General features: G+C 35.8%; 1 protein-coding gene across 1 annotated transcript in view; it reads left to right on the top strand.

The window, feature by feature from the left end:
• The first annotated feature begins 2,917 nt into the window (after nucleotides 1-2,917).
• Nucleotides 2,918-16,577, top strand: part of CD109 (CD109 molecule) — a 152,076-nt gene continuing 138,416 nt past the window's right edge. Inside the window, exons 1-2 of the mRNA XM_031964622.1 lie at nucleotides 2,918-3,265; nucleotides 6,693-6,859. Of these exons, the coding sequence (XP_031820482.1) occupies nucleotides 3,156-3,265; nucleotides 6,693-6,859 (277 nt within the window). The 5' untranslated portion in view covers nucleotides 2,918-3,155. The remainder of the gene's footprint in view (nucleotides 3,266-6,692; nucleotides 6,860-16,577) is intronic.

The raw sequence follows: 16,577 nt of genomic DNA, 5'->3' as shown, positions 1-16,577 counted from the left end.
CCAGATGGCAGGTTGACCAATACATGTTAAATATATTAAAGTATAAGTTAAATACAATATATGTATACATGTCCATACAGTTATTTTGCTGTACAAAAAGAATCGGACTTTGAAATGGGGTACAATTAGCCTGTGAAGGAAATAAAAAATGCAGGCAGACAAAAACAGAGGGACTGGGGAATTCTATGTAGTGGTTCATAGTCATCTCCCAGAGTTCTTTTACTGGCCGTAGCTGGTTCAATTCATTACTGCTCTATTGGAGCTGATTTGGTTCATGTCATTGTTGAAGAGGGCCACGTCCATCATAATTGATCATCATATAGTATTGTTGTTGAAGTATATAATGATTTCCTGGTCCTGCTCATTTCACTCAGTATCATTTCATGTAAGTCTCTCCAGGCCTTTCTGAAATCATCCTGCTGGTCATTTCTTACAAAATAATAATATTCCATAATATTCATATACCACAATTTATCCAGCCATTCTCCAATTGATGGGTATCCACTCAGTTTCCAGTTTCTGGCCACTATAAAGAAGGCGATGGTAGAAGTTTTTTTTTTTTTTTTTTAATAAGTTGCTTTTTTTATTTAAGCAGCTACAAGGACCCTGAGATGTCACTTAATTCAAGGCTCTCATTTTTCAAATGAACAAATTGAGACCCAGAATAGGGAAATCACTTGGACAAGGTCACACAGGAAATGAATGGAATGTGCAGAGTTAGAATTTAGTCCTGATTTTCAAGTTCCATGCTGCAGCAGTAGAGAAATAGGCTCATTAAATCCAAACCTTTTGCCTGGAGAGACTTATACGAACTGATGCTGAGTGAAATGAGCAGGACCAGGAGATCATTATATACTTCAACAACAATACTATATGATGACCAGTTCTGATGGACCTGGCCATCCTCAGCAATGCGATCAACAAATCATTTCTAATGGAGCAGTAATGAACTGAACCAGCTATGCCCAGAGAAAGAACTCTGGGTGATGACTAAAAACCATTACATTGAATTCCCAATCCCTATATTTATGCCCACCTGCATTTTTGATTTCCTTCACAAGCTAATTATACAATATTTCAGAGTCTGATTCTTTTTGTACGGCAAAATAACAGTTTGGTCATGTAAAAAAAAATCCAAACCTTTTTATTTTATGGATGAAGAAACTGAGGCACAGAGAAGTTGTATCCACATAGCTAGTGATTGAGGCAGGTTTTGAACCTGTCTTGGCATAGTTTCTTAATATGACACAGCTGAACTGTAGTCTATGATAGATCCATCTTCCCCCTAATTCTGGGAGTTATAGCTTCCTCATTCTTATTCCTATATGGGAAGATAGAACTGTTTGTCTCTTTCTGGGAAATAAACTTAAATCTGTTCCATTCAAACTGTCTTTAGACTCATTTCCTATCAACCCTCAGTGCTAATTCAGCACTCCCTGATTCTCATATTTAGCCCATCCCAAGGAAAAAAGGAATTGCACAGCTGGAGTAACAGTAATAGCTGTGGCAAGAGCATGGACATGTTAGGGTTTTCCCAGAAACTGAAATGGAGTAGTCATTTAATCACCTTTCCCAAAAAGTCAATCCTGCCAGGAGTGTAGCTGTTGCTTAAACTCAGGAAAGACACAAGTGGCCATCTGCAGGCCATTTAGAAGGCTGAAAAAGGGTGGGACAGGAAAGGGAGGAAGTTTTTGCACTGGGGTAAACCACAGGTTTTCAAGGTGCTCTTTTTTTTCCTTTGGAAGGCACCCAGTTTTGTCAAAAAGTGCTCATCTGATGATCTCTTTCCCTCTGTACACAGTACCCCCCTAAAATATCACTCATTACAATCTCTCTCCCTGTATCAATTAAAACATTTTAAGTTGTTAGAACTAAGTGTGCCTGCATTTCTACAGTTCTACTGTTCTAAAAGGCAGGTCCACTGCTTTTATGGTGTAGTCATGGTGAAACTTGAGTCATCTGAAGAGTGCCAGAAAGGCAGAGAAAGAAGCAGAGGGATATTTAGCATGAGGAGGATAAAAAAGAGGGATACTTCTATAGGTAGTGTGCTCATTAGATCTTAACTATTCTGTCATTGTAAAAGCATTTCCTATTTAAATAGATATTAAAAGCACATTGGACATATGTAAAATATTCAAGTTTTAGAATTCTAATGATCATCTTGCGGCAAGTGAGGATGGCTATGTAAAGATATAATTGACTATATTTTTCTAAGATTTTTTTCAGAGTGCTTACATTTGGATCATAGATCTGGAGCTGGGAGAGTGGTTAGATATCATGTAGTTTAACTCCCTTATTTAAAAGATGAGAAAACTGAGAGCTATCAAAAAGGTAGCAAGTAAGTAGAGCCCAAATTCAGCCCTCTTCTCATTGCATCACACTTCTTTGTACTTAGAATAAAAAATTATTAGAAATAATTCGATTAATTTGATAGCCTACTGAAAAGTATTTGTTCCTTGCCTGAGAAAACCAAAAACAGACTCCAAAATTCAAAAGGAGGAAATAAAAAAAAAATGAAGAATCCTGTTTTTCATACACATTTAAACAATCCAGAAAAGATATCAGTTGGTGTGGTGTGGTGTGGTGTGTGTGTGTGTATGTGTGTGCGGTTTGCCATTTCTCTGGGATCCTGACTCATAATCGAGGAGGCCAATGATCGATTTTTTCCCACTTCACAAAGTTCCTCAGAACTTCATTTCTTTTATAAGGAGTACGCCTGTTTATTCACTCCAGACAGATGGTAAAATAGTGTTTCTGAAAACGGCGGTGTCTAAACTAAGGCAGTCTCTGTCAGCTTGAGCAAGTGGAGACCTTTCCCTTCGCCTCGGAAGGTCTGAGGAGCGGTGCTGGTCCACTTTAGGATCACGAGCCAGGAGTTCTAGGCCCGGGGAAGTCGCCTCCAGATTCGTGCTATCCGCGGGAGCAGCCAGGGCAGTAGAACGAAAGCATCTCCAGCCAGAGGGCGACCGGGAGCGAAGAAGCGGGGCGGAGCCTCGATCTAGAGAGGCTCAATTTAGATCTTCCACTGCCCCAATCCGACGCGTCCTTTCGCACGGCCAAGCCCAGGGAAGCAAGAGTCCATAAACTGCTGCTGGTGGAGGGAGTTGGAAAACTGCAACTCCTTTGCAGAATCTGCGAGGTTCTTCCGAAGCAGGATGCTGCTGCTGCTGCTAGACGCTGCTGCGAAAATGAGGGGCTCCCTGCTCCTTGCTCCCCACTTTCTGTGCCTTCTGACTGCGTCTTGGGCTGCTTCTGCAGCGGCCGGGTATGAAAGGATGGGGGGAAAGCCGGGGTGGGGAGGGGAGAAGAGTAGAAGAGACAGGATGAATGAAAGGGAGGGAGAATGGGAAAAGGGGAGTTGCCTTATCAAGGATGAGTGGGTGGGGGAGGCGAGGAGAAGAGTGGTGGGCTGCGAGTAGTAATTTAAATTTGGGCGGACATGCTTTGGAGATGAACTTCTTCGAGCTGGGGCCCTCTTCTCTGCGGGGAAAACAGAGGCAGAATCTAGGAGTTTAGAAGGACCGACTGGGAAAATATGTATCCCATAAAATTGGCTCGAATTGTGGTTCCCTGTTTACTTCATTTTGAATCACTCCTCAACTCCTCCAGGCATTTCACATACTGGAAGCCTGAGCTTTTCTCGAGGCATTCATTTAGGACCAAAAGTCCGTTCCTTCTTCATTCAATCATAAATTCATAGATTTACAGCTGAAAGAGACCATACATAGCGTTGTCATGTCAGATGAAGAAACGGAGGGTCAGAGAGGTTAGGTGACTTTCTCAAGGTCACACAGAGTTGGGATCTGAGTTCAATTCCTTTGGCTTGGAATCCAGTTTCCCTCACATTGTATCACTGATTTTTTTTTTATCCAAGCACTTATTATTTAATTTATAAGTTTTTTATATTTATAATTATATATTATATAATATATATTTATATATACACAAATATTTATATATTTAATTTAATAAGTTAACTTATTATTTATTGCCTGATTCTAAACTTGTGATCTTAGAGGATATCTTTTTGTGGAGGTTTTGTGATATATACTCAACTTGACTTTAGGGATCGGCACATTCTGAAGTAAAATAGATATTCCACTACAGTTAACCAGTGTTAAAAAGTACGAATCGATTTGCCTAAGTATGGACTGACTTTACCCCATGTGTTGTGGGACCTATGCCCCACTCTGCCTTCCAGGGGGTATTCCCTCCTAACTTGGATTTTCAACTCCCTTTTTGTACATTATCTTCCTCCATTAGAATGCAAGCTTTTTGAAATCTCTCTGTCTCTCTGTTTCTGTCCCTGTCTGTCTGTCTTTCCTGTCCGTCTTTCTGTCGTTGTCTGTCTATACCTCCCTCCTTTCTCTCTCAGGACTTACAGCAGTGCTTGGCCAATATTGTTCAATCATGTCTTGCTCTTCCTTAATCCATGGACCATACCAACCAATACTGGCCATGAGGCCCTTCTTGGCAGATTCTGGAGTGGTTTGCCATTTCCATCTCCAGTTCATTTTATAGATGAGGATACTGAGGCAAACAGGGTTAAGTAACTTGCCCAGTTACACAGTTAATATGCAAGTGAGATCATATTTCAATTCAGGTCTTCTTTACTTCAGGTTTGACACTGTTCACTGAGTTGTCTCCTACTGACAGAAATAATAGAAATAGAAATAGAAAAAAATAGAAGTTTGCTGCCTTGTAGATAGAGTGCTTGACCTGGAGCAAAGTTATTTAAACTTTTCTTGAGTCTTCTTGATCCCTTTTTTGTGAGGGGGTTTTCTTGGTAAAGATACCGAAGTGGTTTGCCATTTTCATCTTCAGCTCGTTTTACAGATGAAGTAACTATGGCAAACAGGGTTAAGTGACTTGTTCAGGGTTACACAGATAGCAAATGTCCAAGACCTGATTTTAACGCATGAAGATGAGTCCTTCTGATTCCAAGCCCCATGCTTTAGTCACTGCCATTTCAGTAGGGCCTGTTAAAAACCAAGTACCCAAAGACAAAACTCCCATTAATTAAACTTCAGTTATTTGAATTAGGAATCTATCTCCCCATCTCTCTGAACTAGGGGTCTAATCAAACCAGTATTAGGTTCATCTCTCCTCTCATGCTTCACTGTGGCATGAAAGTTACCCTGGATTCTTAGCTATGCCAGAACTACACAAGTTTTGTCAGTTCTAGGACACTGACTGTGACAGGCAATCCCCTCTGATGAAAAGAGTGTTTAATCTACAGGAGTGAATGCCAAACATTGTGCTGAGGTTAACTGATTTGCTGAGAGCCTGGTCACACAGCTACTTAGTACTCTAGCTCAGATTTGACCACCTCTCTTCCTGACTCTAAGCCTAGCTCCCTCTTCACTTTACCATTTGGCTGCCTGGATTTACTGGGATAAAGTTTCACTTCTAACTACTAACTATGTGAGTCTGAGCAAATTTTTTGACTTCTCTGTTTTCTAAATTCAACTCTCCAAAACTCTAAGATGTATGAATTTCTGGTTTGCATTGATGGATGGTATCCATACTGGGACTTCTTCATATTAGGAGAAATTACAGGTTTTGATTTTTTTTTTTTAAATGGTGAGTGAAAATTTTCTTGTATTTTTTATTGTTTATTTTTTCAGAGCTTGTTCATTCTTGGGAGAGATCCAAAGTTTAGATAAAATTGGATCTTTGTTTTTGTGGAGTTTATAGTTTGATTTAAAAAAATACTTAAGAGTTTTACCCTTACTTCCTTAAACATGGAATAGATGTCTTAGAATGGGAAGAAGCAGTAGGCAAAATTCTTGACATTTTTTTTTTGGCAAGGAAGTTGGGGTTAAGTGATTTGCCCAGGGTCACACAGCTAGAAAGTGTGGTTTGTTTTTTTTTAATCAAGAAAAATCTCATAAAATGAGATGTTCTACAAACATGAGTCAAATCTCCCATCATGCCACTAACTGTCCATCTTCTCTGTGCTGTTTGGTAGTTGTAAAATGTAAATAATATTATGTTTCCTTAGAGTAGAGGTGTATGACTTAATATCTAACCATGGGGCAGCTAGTTGGTGCAGTAACTAGAATACAAACCCAGAGTTCAGGAGAACCTGAGTTCAAATGTGGCCTCAGAATTTAATATTTACTACCTGTGTGATCTTGTGCAAGTCACTTAACCCCAATTGTCTAAACAAACAAACAAAAAAACCCTCAATATCCAACTATTCTTAATCCTTTATGTTATTTTTGTTTTAGTAGCAATACATTGGCATTAATATAAAAAAAATTACTTCACTCTTTGCTTGCTATGGTGAATTTAATGCTGGACTTGGAATCAAAAAGACTTGGGTTTAAATCCTTTTTTCTGACTCTAAATAACTGGATACCCTTGAACAAGTTAACTTAACTGTCAGACACATGAGTTTCCTCACTCAAAAAATGGGAATAATAATATATGGAATAAGTATATCACTAGATTATTGTCAGGCTCAAATAAAATAATGCAGGCATCCCAAAAGTTTTGGAGAAATTTTAGACTTTTTTAATAGCTTAAAACTGTGTCAAAATTTTTGGGACACTATGTATACATAAAGTGCTTTGCAAATTTCAAAGTCTTACCTAAATGTCATTATTCTTTACCAGTAAAATTTGTGAAAGTGCTTTAAAGTGAGGAGATGGGAGAATGATATTTTATTATTTTTCCCCCTTCTCAAGGCCCAGTTTTCTGGTGACTGCTCCTAGTGTCATCAGGCCAGGAGTCAACATGACGGTTGGGGTGGAACTGCTGGAGAATAGCCCCTTACAAGTTTTGGTAAAGGCTGAAGTGCGTCGGAGCCAGCCAAATATCACTGTCCTGGAAGCAGAAGGAATCTTTCAAAAAGGTGAGCTAAATGCTCTCATTGGGCTCTTCCCTGACAGTAAGATTATCAGAGCAATGTATTCATTCTAGCCTTATATAATGAAGACAAAGTTTTGTATCCAGTTTTAGGAGGGAAGAAAAAAGAAGTTACAAATTAATTTTGTGGACTCCTTTTGATGTGAAAAGTAATTGGAGAAAAATGAAAATAGTCTGAAAGTGGGATTAATTGAGAATTAATTGAACATTTTGTCGGATTCTCTTTCTGTAGTCTATACTTTAAAAAACCTTTTCATCAACATTTAAAAAAATTTATATTGTCTTTTATTACAGTCATTTCCCAATTTTCCCTTGTGATAAAATATAATAAACAAATCTGTCTATTTGTGAAGGTATCTAACTCACGGCGTTGTTGTGAGGATCTAATGAGATGATATTTATATTGTTTTGCAAATCTTAAAGAATTATATAAAAGCTAACTCCTATTATCATCATCACTCTACTTCTGCTTCTTCTGTTTTGTTGTTATACAACAACTCTGTTGTTGTATGATACAACTCTTCATGATCCCATTTGGAATTTTCTTGGCAAAATTACTGCCATTTTCTTCTCTAGCTCATTTTACAGATGAGGAAATTGAGGCAAACTAGGTTAAGTGACTTACCCAGAGTTCATAGTTAATAAATGTCTGGGGATTTATCTTCCTCCTGATTCCAGGCCTGGCACTATCCACTTTGCCACCTACTTATAGTACTAGTACTAGTACTACTAGTACTACGACTACTACAACCACTACCACCATCACCACCACCACTACTATTACCTCCACTCCCCTCAACACCATCGCCATCACTACCACTCACATCTTTCCCCACAATCACTACTATTACTAATTTGATTCAGAGATTGTGTCTGACATCTAGACATTTTTTTTAACATTGAAAATATAGAAACAAGAATTAAGAACTAATAAATATGGCAAATTGAAATTGAGAGAATGAGAAACTTTTGTCTCAAGAATGATGAAATAGAGTGACTATTTTTAAATAGCACTGTACAGCTGAATTTTATTTGAGGTCAGAAACTAAATGATTGGTTGATGTTTATCTTAAAATTTATCTAAAAAATGAATCACATGAGGGTGAACAGTAAGGAGGTGAGTGGGTAGAATTACTGATTAGTTTATGATCTAAATATTTGTCCAATGCTAGCATAGAGAAATTTTGCACTGTCATGAAAATAAGATTAAAAAAAGAGTCCCCTCATTTCTCATCCTGCCAAAAGTGGACTGGGTAGGTAGGTGTCAGATTCAAGTGCGGGTGCCCCTCTTCTTCCCCTCAATAGCAAAGAAGGTAATATATGGTGATAGTAAAAGGGAAGGTATCAAACATTAAGGAGTACTATTTTCTTTCAACTCTTGAGCACTTCTTTATTTTTATAACTGAAACACCATTGCTGAACATGAATGGATTATGCTCATTTAATAATAGCTTGGGGAAACAGTAAGAATGACTGTAAAGTGCCAGAGGCTTTCAGCATTCACTTATTAGGAGGAGTTTATAGTTCTAGCTCCATTAATTCAGAGATATGCTTCCTGTAGCTCAGATTTCCTGAATGAACATTTTAATGACTATATTTTGTTTGACGTTTGGAGCTTATCTTTATTTTCACGCCCTCTCCTTCTATTTTTTATTCTGTCATCTCTGCTGTCATGATCTCATTTCTTCCTCTTTGCAGTTTTGTCTTTTTCTTTTCTCTCATTCTGTTTCCCCTTCACTTAATTTTATTTAAGGAATCATATACAAATTTTATCAATTAGTTAATATAAATCAGACCTTTGTTAAGCTGCAAAGAGTCTCATCTCATCCTACCTAGATGATGTCCTTCTGCAGGAGAATGGAATTACATTAATGGTAGCTGCAGATTGTATCATTTCTAGAAAAATTCTTTTTTTTTCAGTTTTAGAATTAAAACTACCAGATTTTCTTTTCTTCAACATTAATCTCATATTAATGGCCAGACTTAGAAGATTTTTAGTCCATTGGAATTTGAATCCCTATAGAAATATAATTGAATAGCTTATTAAAAAAATTTACTCATGGCTATTTAATAGCTAGTTTGTATACATGTGTACACATACACACATGCATTACACAGATATAATATGTATACATATATTGCTATTAGAGATATAATCATGAGTTTCTTCATACTATTGAAAAAGAAAGGAAAGTTGAATGAATAAAACGAGATACAGAGATGTTTTGTGTAACAGTTAAAGGGATGATCTTGGGGTTTGAAAGACCTGAGGCCAAATCCTAACTCTGAAACATATTTCTTGTATAATATTGGACCAGTTGTTTAATCTTCCCCTTTCCATTCCCCTTAGTTTTTTTTTTCACCCATAGAATAGGGATAATAATAGCACCTGCCTCTTATGGTTGTTTTGGGGATCAAAAGAATTAATAATTGTAAAATATTAAGGGCAGTGCCTAACACATAATAAATACGATATAAATATTTAGTGGTTGCTCAGTTGACTCTTTGGGAAACCTATTTAAGGTTTTTTTTGATAATATTTGATAATATTCATCCTGGCAGGAAACTCAACCAGTTTCATAGTATTATCTAACTTTAAATAAAATATTAGATTTAGCAAATATAGTTGAAAAGCTTATTGCCATCCCAGGGTATAGTGGAAAGGATGAAGGACAAAACAACTCATTTGGATCACATGACAAAACATTGGGAATGATAAGTATTAAGAAACTGCCTTTTATGAGAAAAAATGCTGGTTGAATTATGGAGCAAGGATGATTGATAATAGTTGGTTTGTCTGGATAACAGATTGAAACTTACAGGAATACAAATGGCTTCACTCAGTGGAGTGTATCAGTTGTTCTAATTATTTGGACAGTATAAGATAGTGAGTTCTTTTGGTCAGTGGGTTAGAACTAGCATTGTGATGAACAGTGACAGATTTGAATAAAAATGACAATGAATGAAAGAAGACAATAAAAACGCAATGTACTAGTCATAGGTCAGAGGTGGGGATGGAGAGGAATACTGTAACTATCAGCATAAAGTCTGCTATATAAACTTATTTTGTCAACTAAACATCACCATTATGTCAATTGATTTTTGCTTTGTGGATAATCTTTCTGGATGAGTGTAGATTCTATTTCTTTACATTATTTTGTTCTATCTTTTACCTTATAGTAATTTTGCCTTGAAATTCCTTAAAATTGCCTTGAAATGATACATGCATGCCAAAGGGAATATGATATCATTAATGGAAAAAAGTACTGAACTGCTGAGTTTTCCAGTGAAGATGAGATGAGATGTTAATAGGTTTAAGGAAAAGTGTTTTTTTCTCTTTTCTTTTCTTTTCTTTCTTCTTTTTAAGCATTAGGGAGATGAACAGTTTGTAGGGACATTGGGAAAAGTTTGTAAAGAGTGAAATTAAATATCCACGAGAGCAAAGTTTGAGAGAAACTGCTCAAGTAAGGTACTAGAAGAATTGGAAGGCAACGGGATTAAGGGCAAAGGCAGAAGAATTAAGCCTTTATGAAGAGTCGAGCTAGTTTTTCTTTTTAGGTGGATGTGAAGGGGCAAAAAATAAGTTATGATGCTAAAAACCTTAAGTATTTGGAGATAAGTGTTGTGATTATAAAAAAACACTAAATTTCCAAAATGAACTAAACAAATAATAAAAAAGAGTGTAATAGAGTTTGAAGAACTAGAGTATGAAGTTTCTAGAGAAAGCAAGAATTCCTTAAACTATTTGTAGGACATGGCCCACTTTAGGAATTGGGTGAAACATATAGTACCCTTCTCAAAATTATAATTTTTAAATAATTGAAGAAAATGCTATATTTCAGTTAGAAATACATAAGAAAAAACAGAAGTACAGAAGAAAAAAAAACCCTATTCTGCCAAATTTCCTCAAACTTTTTTCCTCCAGATAGGTTGCATGTCCCTTGCTGCCATATTGTTTAACAAATAAATTTGTAATGTAGTACAGTAGAAAATACGTGAGACTAGGATTTAGAAGTCACAGAATCCGAGTTCCAATACTGGCTCTTACATTTCCTGCTCATGTTACCCTAGCAAATCATTTAACATTTTCCAACTCTAGTTTCTTCTTCTATTAAATGAATGGGTTGGACTTAGATGACATTGGAGGGCCCTTCTAGAGCTGAAGGTTCTTAACCTTGGGTAAGATAAATAGATTTCAAGGGAGTCTATGACTTTGGCTAGGAAGAAGTAGAACATTTATATATTTATTTATTTTTATAAATTTCTAACTGAAATATAGCATTTTCTTCAATTATTTAAAAATTATGATTTTGAAAAGGGTACTATATGTTTCACCCAATTCCTTTTTTTTTTTTTTTTTTTTTTTTATTTAATAGCCTTTTATTTACAGGATATATACATGGGTAACTTTACAGCATTAACAATTGCCAAACCTCTTGTTCCAATTTTTCACCTCTTACCCCCCCACCCCCTCCCCTAAATGGCAGGATGACCAGTAGATGTTAAATATATTAAAATATAACTTAGATACACAATAAGTATCACCCAATTCCTAAAGTGGGCCATGTCCTACAAATAGTTTAAGAATTCTTGCTCTAGATCTTTGATCTGATGTTCCTATGAGCTTGGGTAGGACACTTACTTCTTAGGAGTCTCAGTTTCTTAATCTGGAAAGTAGAGATAATACCTACTTTTCCTACTTCTCTGAGATTGTTTAAGGATTGAATGAGATAATGTACATAAGAGTGCTGTAAAAATTATAAAAGTGAATATAAAAGGATTTGGTATTTTTTACTATTCATACCTTCCTAAACTAGTTTTCAATTATGACTACATCAGAATGAAAGGAAATAAATAAGAACAAAAAGAATTTATGGAGACGTGGTTATCATTTGTGCAGGCATGTGAAATAATTGAAATATTTTTGATGTTCTGCAAACTCATATGCCTAATCCTTTTCTCCTTCCATGATTTGAAATTTAACTTGTGAATTTTTTCTGTTACCTCTTACCAGTTTGTTCCAAATTTTTTAGGGGTGGTACCCTGTAGACATACTTCCTTCCATCATATAATCATGGGAAAACTGGCCTCACTCATAATTTGTTTTAAGATCTTAGCCAAATAAACAAAAAACTACAGAGTAAAACAAATTCTGTTACTCATCATTAACAATCATTTATTGAGAGCCTGCTGAGTGCAGAGTCCTGCCCCTGGTGCCCCTCCCATTTCCCACTGGCCTGTTGGATTATTTGGGTATGAGGCATTTTATAAATATGTAAGTTGTTTTGAATGGTCTTTTACCTCTCACTGTAGCTGTTGTGCTTAATGCTTAGGGAAAGTTAATTCAGGTTTATCTAATCTTATGAAAAGTAACTTTAAACCTGTCCTTGGCTAATAATTGTTCCTGTAACTCTTTATCATTCATTTTAATATTTCCATTTAAGAAAGAAATACTTTCTGGAATTTTCAATACTAGTTGAGAACTACCCAATTTCTACCATATCTTTTAGTTCTTATAGTTTTCCTCCCATGTTTTTTTCCCTGAAGCTACAAATCAGCTTTGTGAGTTCTGTCTAAATCAGAATCAGTTCCATGGTGCTTATGAAAGTGTATTAATTAGACTATGGCAAATGTACCAGTGCAAGTTCTCACAGGCAGCTCTGTCAGTAGAACTCAGTCTGTACTTGTACTTACAGGATAATTTTTATTTTTTTTTGAGATTGTGGTGGTGATGGGGAAAGAAGAGGGAAGGTAGAGAGGTGGGGCTTCAGATTTGTTTAATTCAGTCTTATTTAATTTTTCCTGTGTGATGCAAAAAAAAAGTATTTTAGGAATTTGGACAAGGACATTAAAATCCTATAACAATGACTATTCATATCAAAGACAATTATTAAACACCTATCTAGGGTGGTTCTGGGTTAGGCACTTTTTAAAGGGAACATGCCTTTCTTTAAGGATCTGATGTACTATTTTTACAATAGTGTGGGAGAATTCAATAGTATGTATAGCACATTGAGAGATTTAATATGAGTGTCAATAAAAAACCTAAATTCTATTTTATAAAGCGATTTTTATATTTATTTTTAATGGGATACAATTGAAGCCAAGAGGAAACTCTAGTTAACCTTTTGGAATCTTAGAAGTTTAGAACCCTACCATCATCTACTCCAGTCTTTCTTTCTTTCTTTTTTTTAATAGATGGAGAAAATAGTCCTAGAAGATAAAGTTATTTATTCAAAGTCATACAGCATAGATAAAAGCCAAACAAGTACAATTTTTAGTTCAGTGATTCTCATTATACCATAGTAAACTTTTTTCTTTAAAAAGAGCCGTGTGAAAAGCCTCCAAAGTATTTTAAAATGTTGACTTACTTGATTCTTATTTTCTTAGTTTAGTTCTCCTATTTTAGTCTAAATGATTCATTTCAACAGAGATTTCTTGAGAGCTTTCTATATTCCAATGCCTTGTAGTATATACTGTGATGGTATTGTTGGTAGTGGTCTAGTATAAATGTGAATAAGAAATGGAAATGTGGACCCTGTATATAGAAGTTTATGCTATAGTAGTAGGTGAGTTTGTTTCTTGTATACCAGAGCCAATTCTTTTTTTTTTCTTTCTTATGTGCAGGGGAGGATTTTTATTTAGCTGTGTCCTAATCAAACTTTACTCTGAGAATCACATGCCTATACAAGACTGATGATTCATGTCAGTGAAGGGGAGGAAACTCACTGGGATCTGGCAGTCTTGCATTGAGTACAATTCACAATTCTAAGCAATAGTGTAACCTTATAAACAGTGGGAAAATATGTCTGAATGTTTAATTATGAAACTAGACTCCAATGGTATTGAAAGGGACCATGTCTTGGGCCTTTCAAGTGATTCACTGACAGGCCCATCTGTGGGAATAGAAATTATATACTCTTAAGAACTTGGACTGCATTGCTGTGAGGTCATTTATATTTTGATGCATGACTTTTTTTTTTTTTTTTTTTTTTTACACTGGTGAAACTAAGAATTCCCAAGACTTTATTTCCACGTGCCCATCCCATTTCTTGTATGTGAAACAGTTGGTTGTATATGAAACTTCTGCATATGGAATTGGTGGCTTGTGAAACTTTTGCATATTTAATAAGTTGTATGTGAAATTTTTGGGAGAACCTTGGAAGAAAGGATGAAAGAAAAATGAGTATCTTGTGTGAAATATAAACCTCATGAGGTCAGAGAATGTTTTATTTTAATTTTACTTAAGAAGTTTTGTTAAAAACTGAGAGATGGAAGTAGAATGCTTGTTTCTAAAATTACTGTTTTCATTGATATGGCAAACTCTGAATGAGGAAAGTTTCTCCATTAGTATAGATACAGTTGTCTAAGTCACTGGGAGAATTAAGGGACTTGCATAGAGTCATACAGCCAAATGTCATGGGCAGATCTTTCTGACTCTGAAGCCTGATCTTTATTCACTATGTCCATGCAGCTATGGTTAAAGAAATTTTTTAATTGTTATTTTCTGCTTCCATTATCACCCACATTTCCCAGTATATCTCTTCTACTCCTTCAAGAAAGCCATCATTTATTACAACCCTCCCCCCCATTCAGCAAAACTAACAAATACATTGAAAAAGTCTGACATCCATAGTGTTCCTTATTATACAATCCTCCACCTCTGCAAAAAAGACAGGGGGACACTTTCTCATATTTACTCTTTGGGACTAAGCTTAGACTTGTCATTTCACAGCATTTAATTTTAATTGTTTTATTGTTTTTGTACTTTCACTTTATTGTAGTCTTTGTGTATGTTGTTTTCCTGGTTTTGTTTACTTCACTTTATACCAGTTCATGTAAGTTTCTATGTTTTTTTGTAGCTATCATTTCATCACTTCTTTATAGCACAGTAATATTTCATTATATCAATTGATCTCAACTTCTTTTGCCATTTTTCACTTAGGAATTTACTCTTTCATTCTTTGCTATTATAAAAAAGTTCTGTTATAAATATTTCTGTGCATATAGGACCTTTTTTTTTTTTATCATTCACATTCTTGGAGTACATGTATTGCAGTGGAATCTTTGGGTCAAAGAATATGGACCTTTTAGTTACTTTCTTCTCATAATTCCAAATTGCTTTTCAGAATAATTAGACCAATTCACTTTTCCAACAACCAAATGTACATTAATATACTCATCTTTCTGCAACTAGTCTAACATTGACTATTCCCCTCTTTCTATATTCCCTTCCACAAACTCTATGATCTCATTTATTCTGGTCTCTTTGCTGTTCCTTACACATGACATTGTTTCTTGTCTACATACCTTCATATTGATTGCCTTAGTATACCCAGCATGTTCTCCCTCTTCATTTCTACTTTCTGGCTTTTTTGGCTTCCTTTAAATTTTCCTTCCTCCCTCCCTTCCTTCCTCCCTTTCTCCTTCCCTCCTTTCCTTCTTCCTGTCCTCCTTCCTTTCTTCTAAATCGGAGTTAAGTGACTTGCCCAGGGTCACACATTTAGGCAGTGTGAAGTGTCTGAGGTCAGATTTGAACTCAGGTCCTTCTGACTTTGAGGCTGGTGCTCTATCCACTACACCAATTAGCCTATTATATATATTTTGTATGTATATAGTTATTTGAATATTGCCCTTCCCATTGGAATATGAGCTCCTTGAGAGTAGGGACTGTTTTTTGCTTTTCCATGAAATAGAATACCTAATGCATAGTAGGCCATTAATAAATGTTTGTTCACTTCTTGGTTAGGTGCACCCTCCTACCCCTAGCATTTGACAGGTTGTTTCATAGAATTGTGATTGTGATTAGATGTATTGTAAGTGATTTCAGAAAGAAATGTGCAAGTTTTACAGAGGCAGACTCCATAAGAAAGACCCACATAAGAAAGACCTTCCTCATAGATAGAATCATCCATAAGTGGAAGGGGCTATCATAGTAGGCAGTGAGTTACTAGAAGTGGAAGTTTTCAAACAGATGACTATTTATTTGATGTAGAGGGAATTCATGCATTAGTAAGGGCTGGGAGTAAATGAACTGTCCTTTTCAGGTAGGGAAATTTATACTCCTATTAAATGTGCAGCACAGCCCCACATTCCTTTGCCTCTTTTATTGAAGGCAAAGAAAAATTTATTTTCTTCTGAATTAAGAAAAAATGAAAATGAATTTAAGTGCTTGCTATGTGCAAAGCACTGTGCTAAATGTTGGGAATGCAAATAGAAAAGTGGGATAATCCCTATTTTCTAGTACCTCACATTTTAATTGGGGGAGACAACAAAAATAGGAGATTTCAACTGTAAATCAAATTCAAAGATCCAGTGATCCTAAGGGTACAGTGGCAAAGTAAATGGTAAGACATTTTCTTAAGTGTTTCTATGCATAAACCCATATTCACAAACCATTTAATACCACCAAAGTCTTTGTAAATTGTTTATCATTAGAATATAATATAGTAACAATAGAATATAAAGTATCAGGAAAATTTCACCTAGGAGGTGGTACTTGGTCTTAGCTTTGAAGGGGTCTAAGGATTCTTCTAAGATGTGAAGAAGAATAAGCACATTCAGTCACAGAGTGAGTCATGGAGAGGGAATATGATGTCCAAGAACCAGCAAGTAAGTTCCTTGCACTTGAATGGAGAGTATGTAAGGGTTACTATTGTGAAGGGACTAGAGGCAGGTAGGTGGTGCAGTTCATAGAAGGATGG

The sequence above is a fragment of the Sarcophilus harrisii genome, chromosome 4, assembly GCF_902635505.1.
Source record: "Sarcophilus harrisii chromosome 4, mSarHar1.11, whole genome shotgun sequence".
NCBI lineage: Eukaryota > Metazoa > Chordata > Mammalia > Dasyuromorphia > Dasyuridae > Sarcophilus > Sarcophilus harrisii.
Note: the sequence above shows the minus strand (reverse complement) of the source record. Positions and strands in the feature narration are given on the sequence as shown.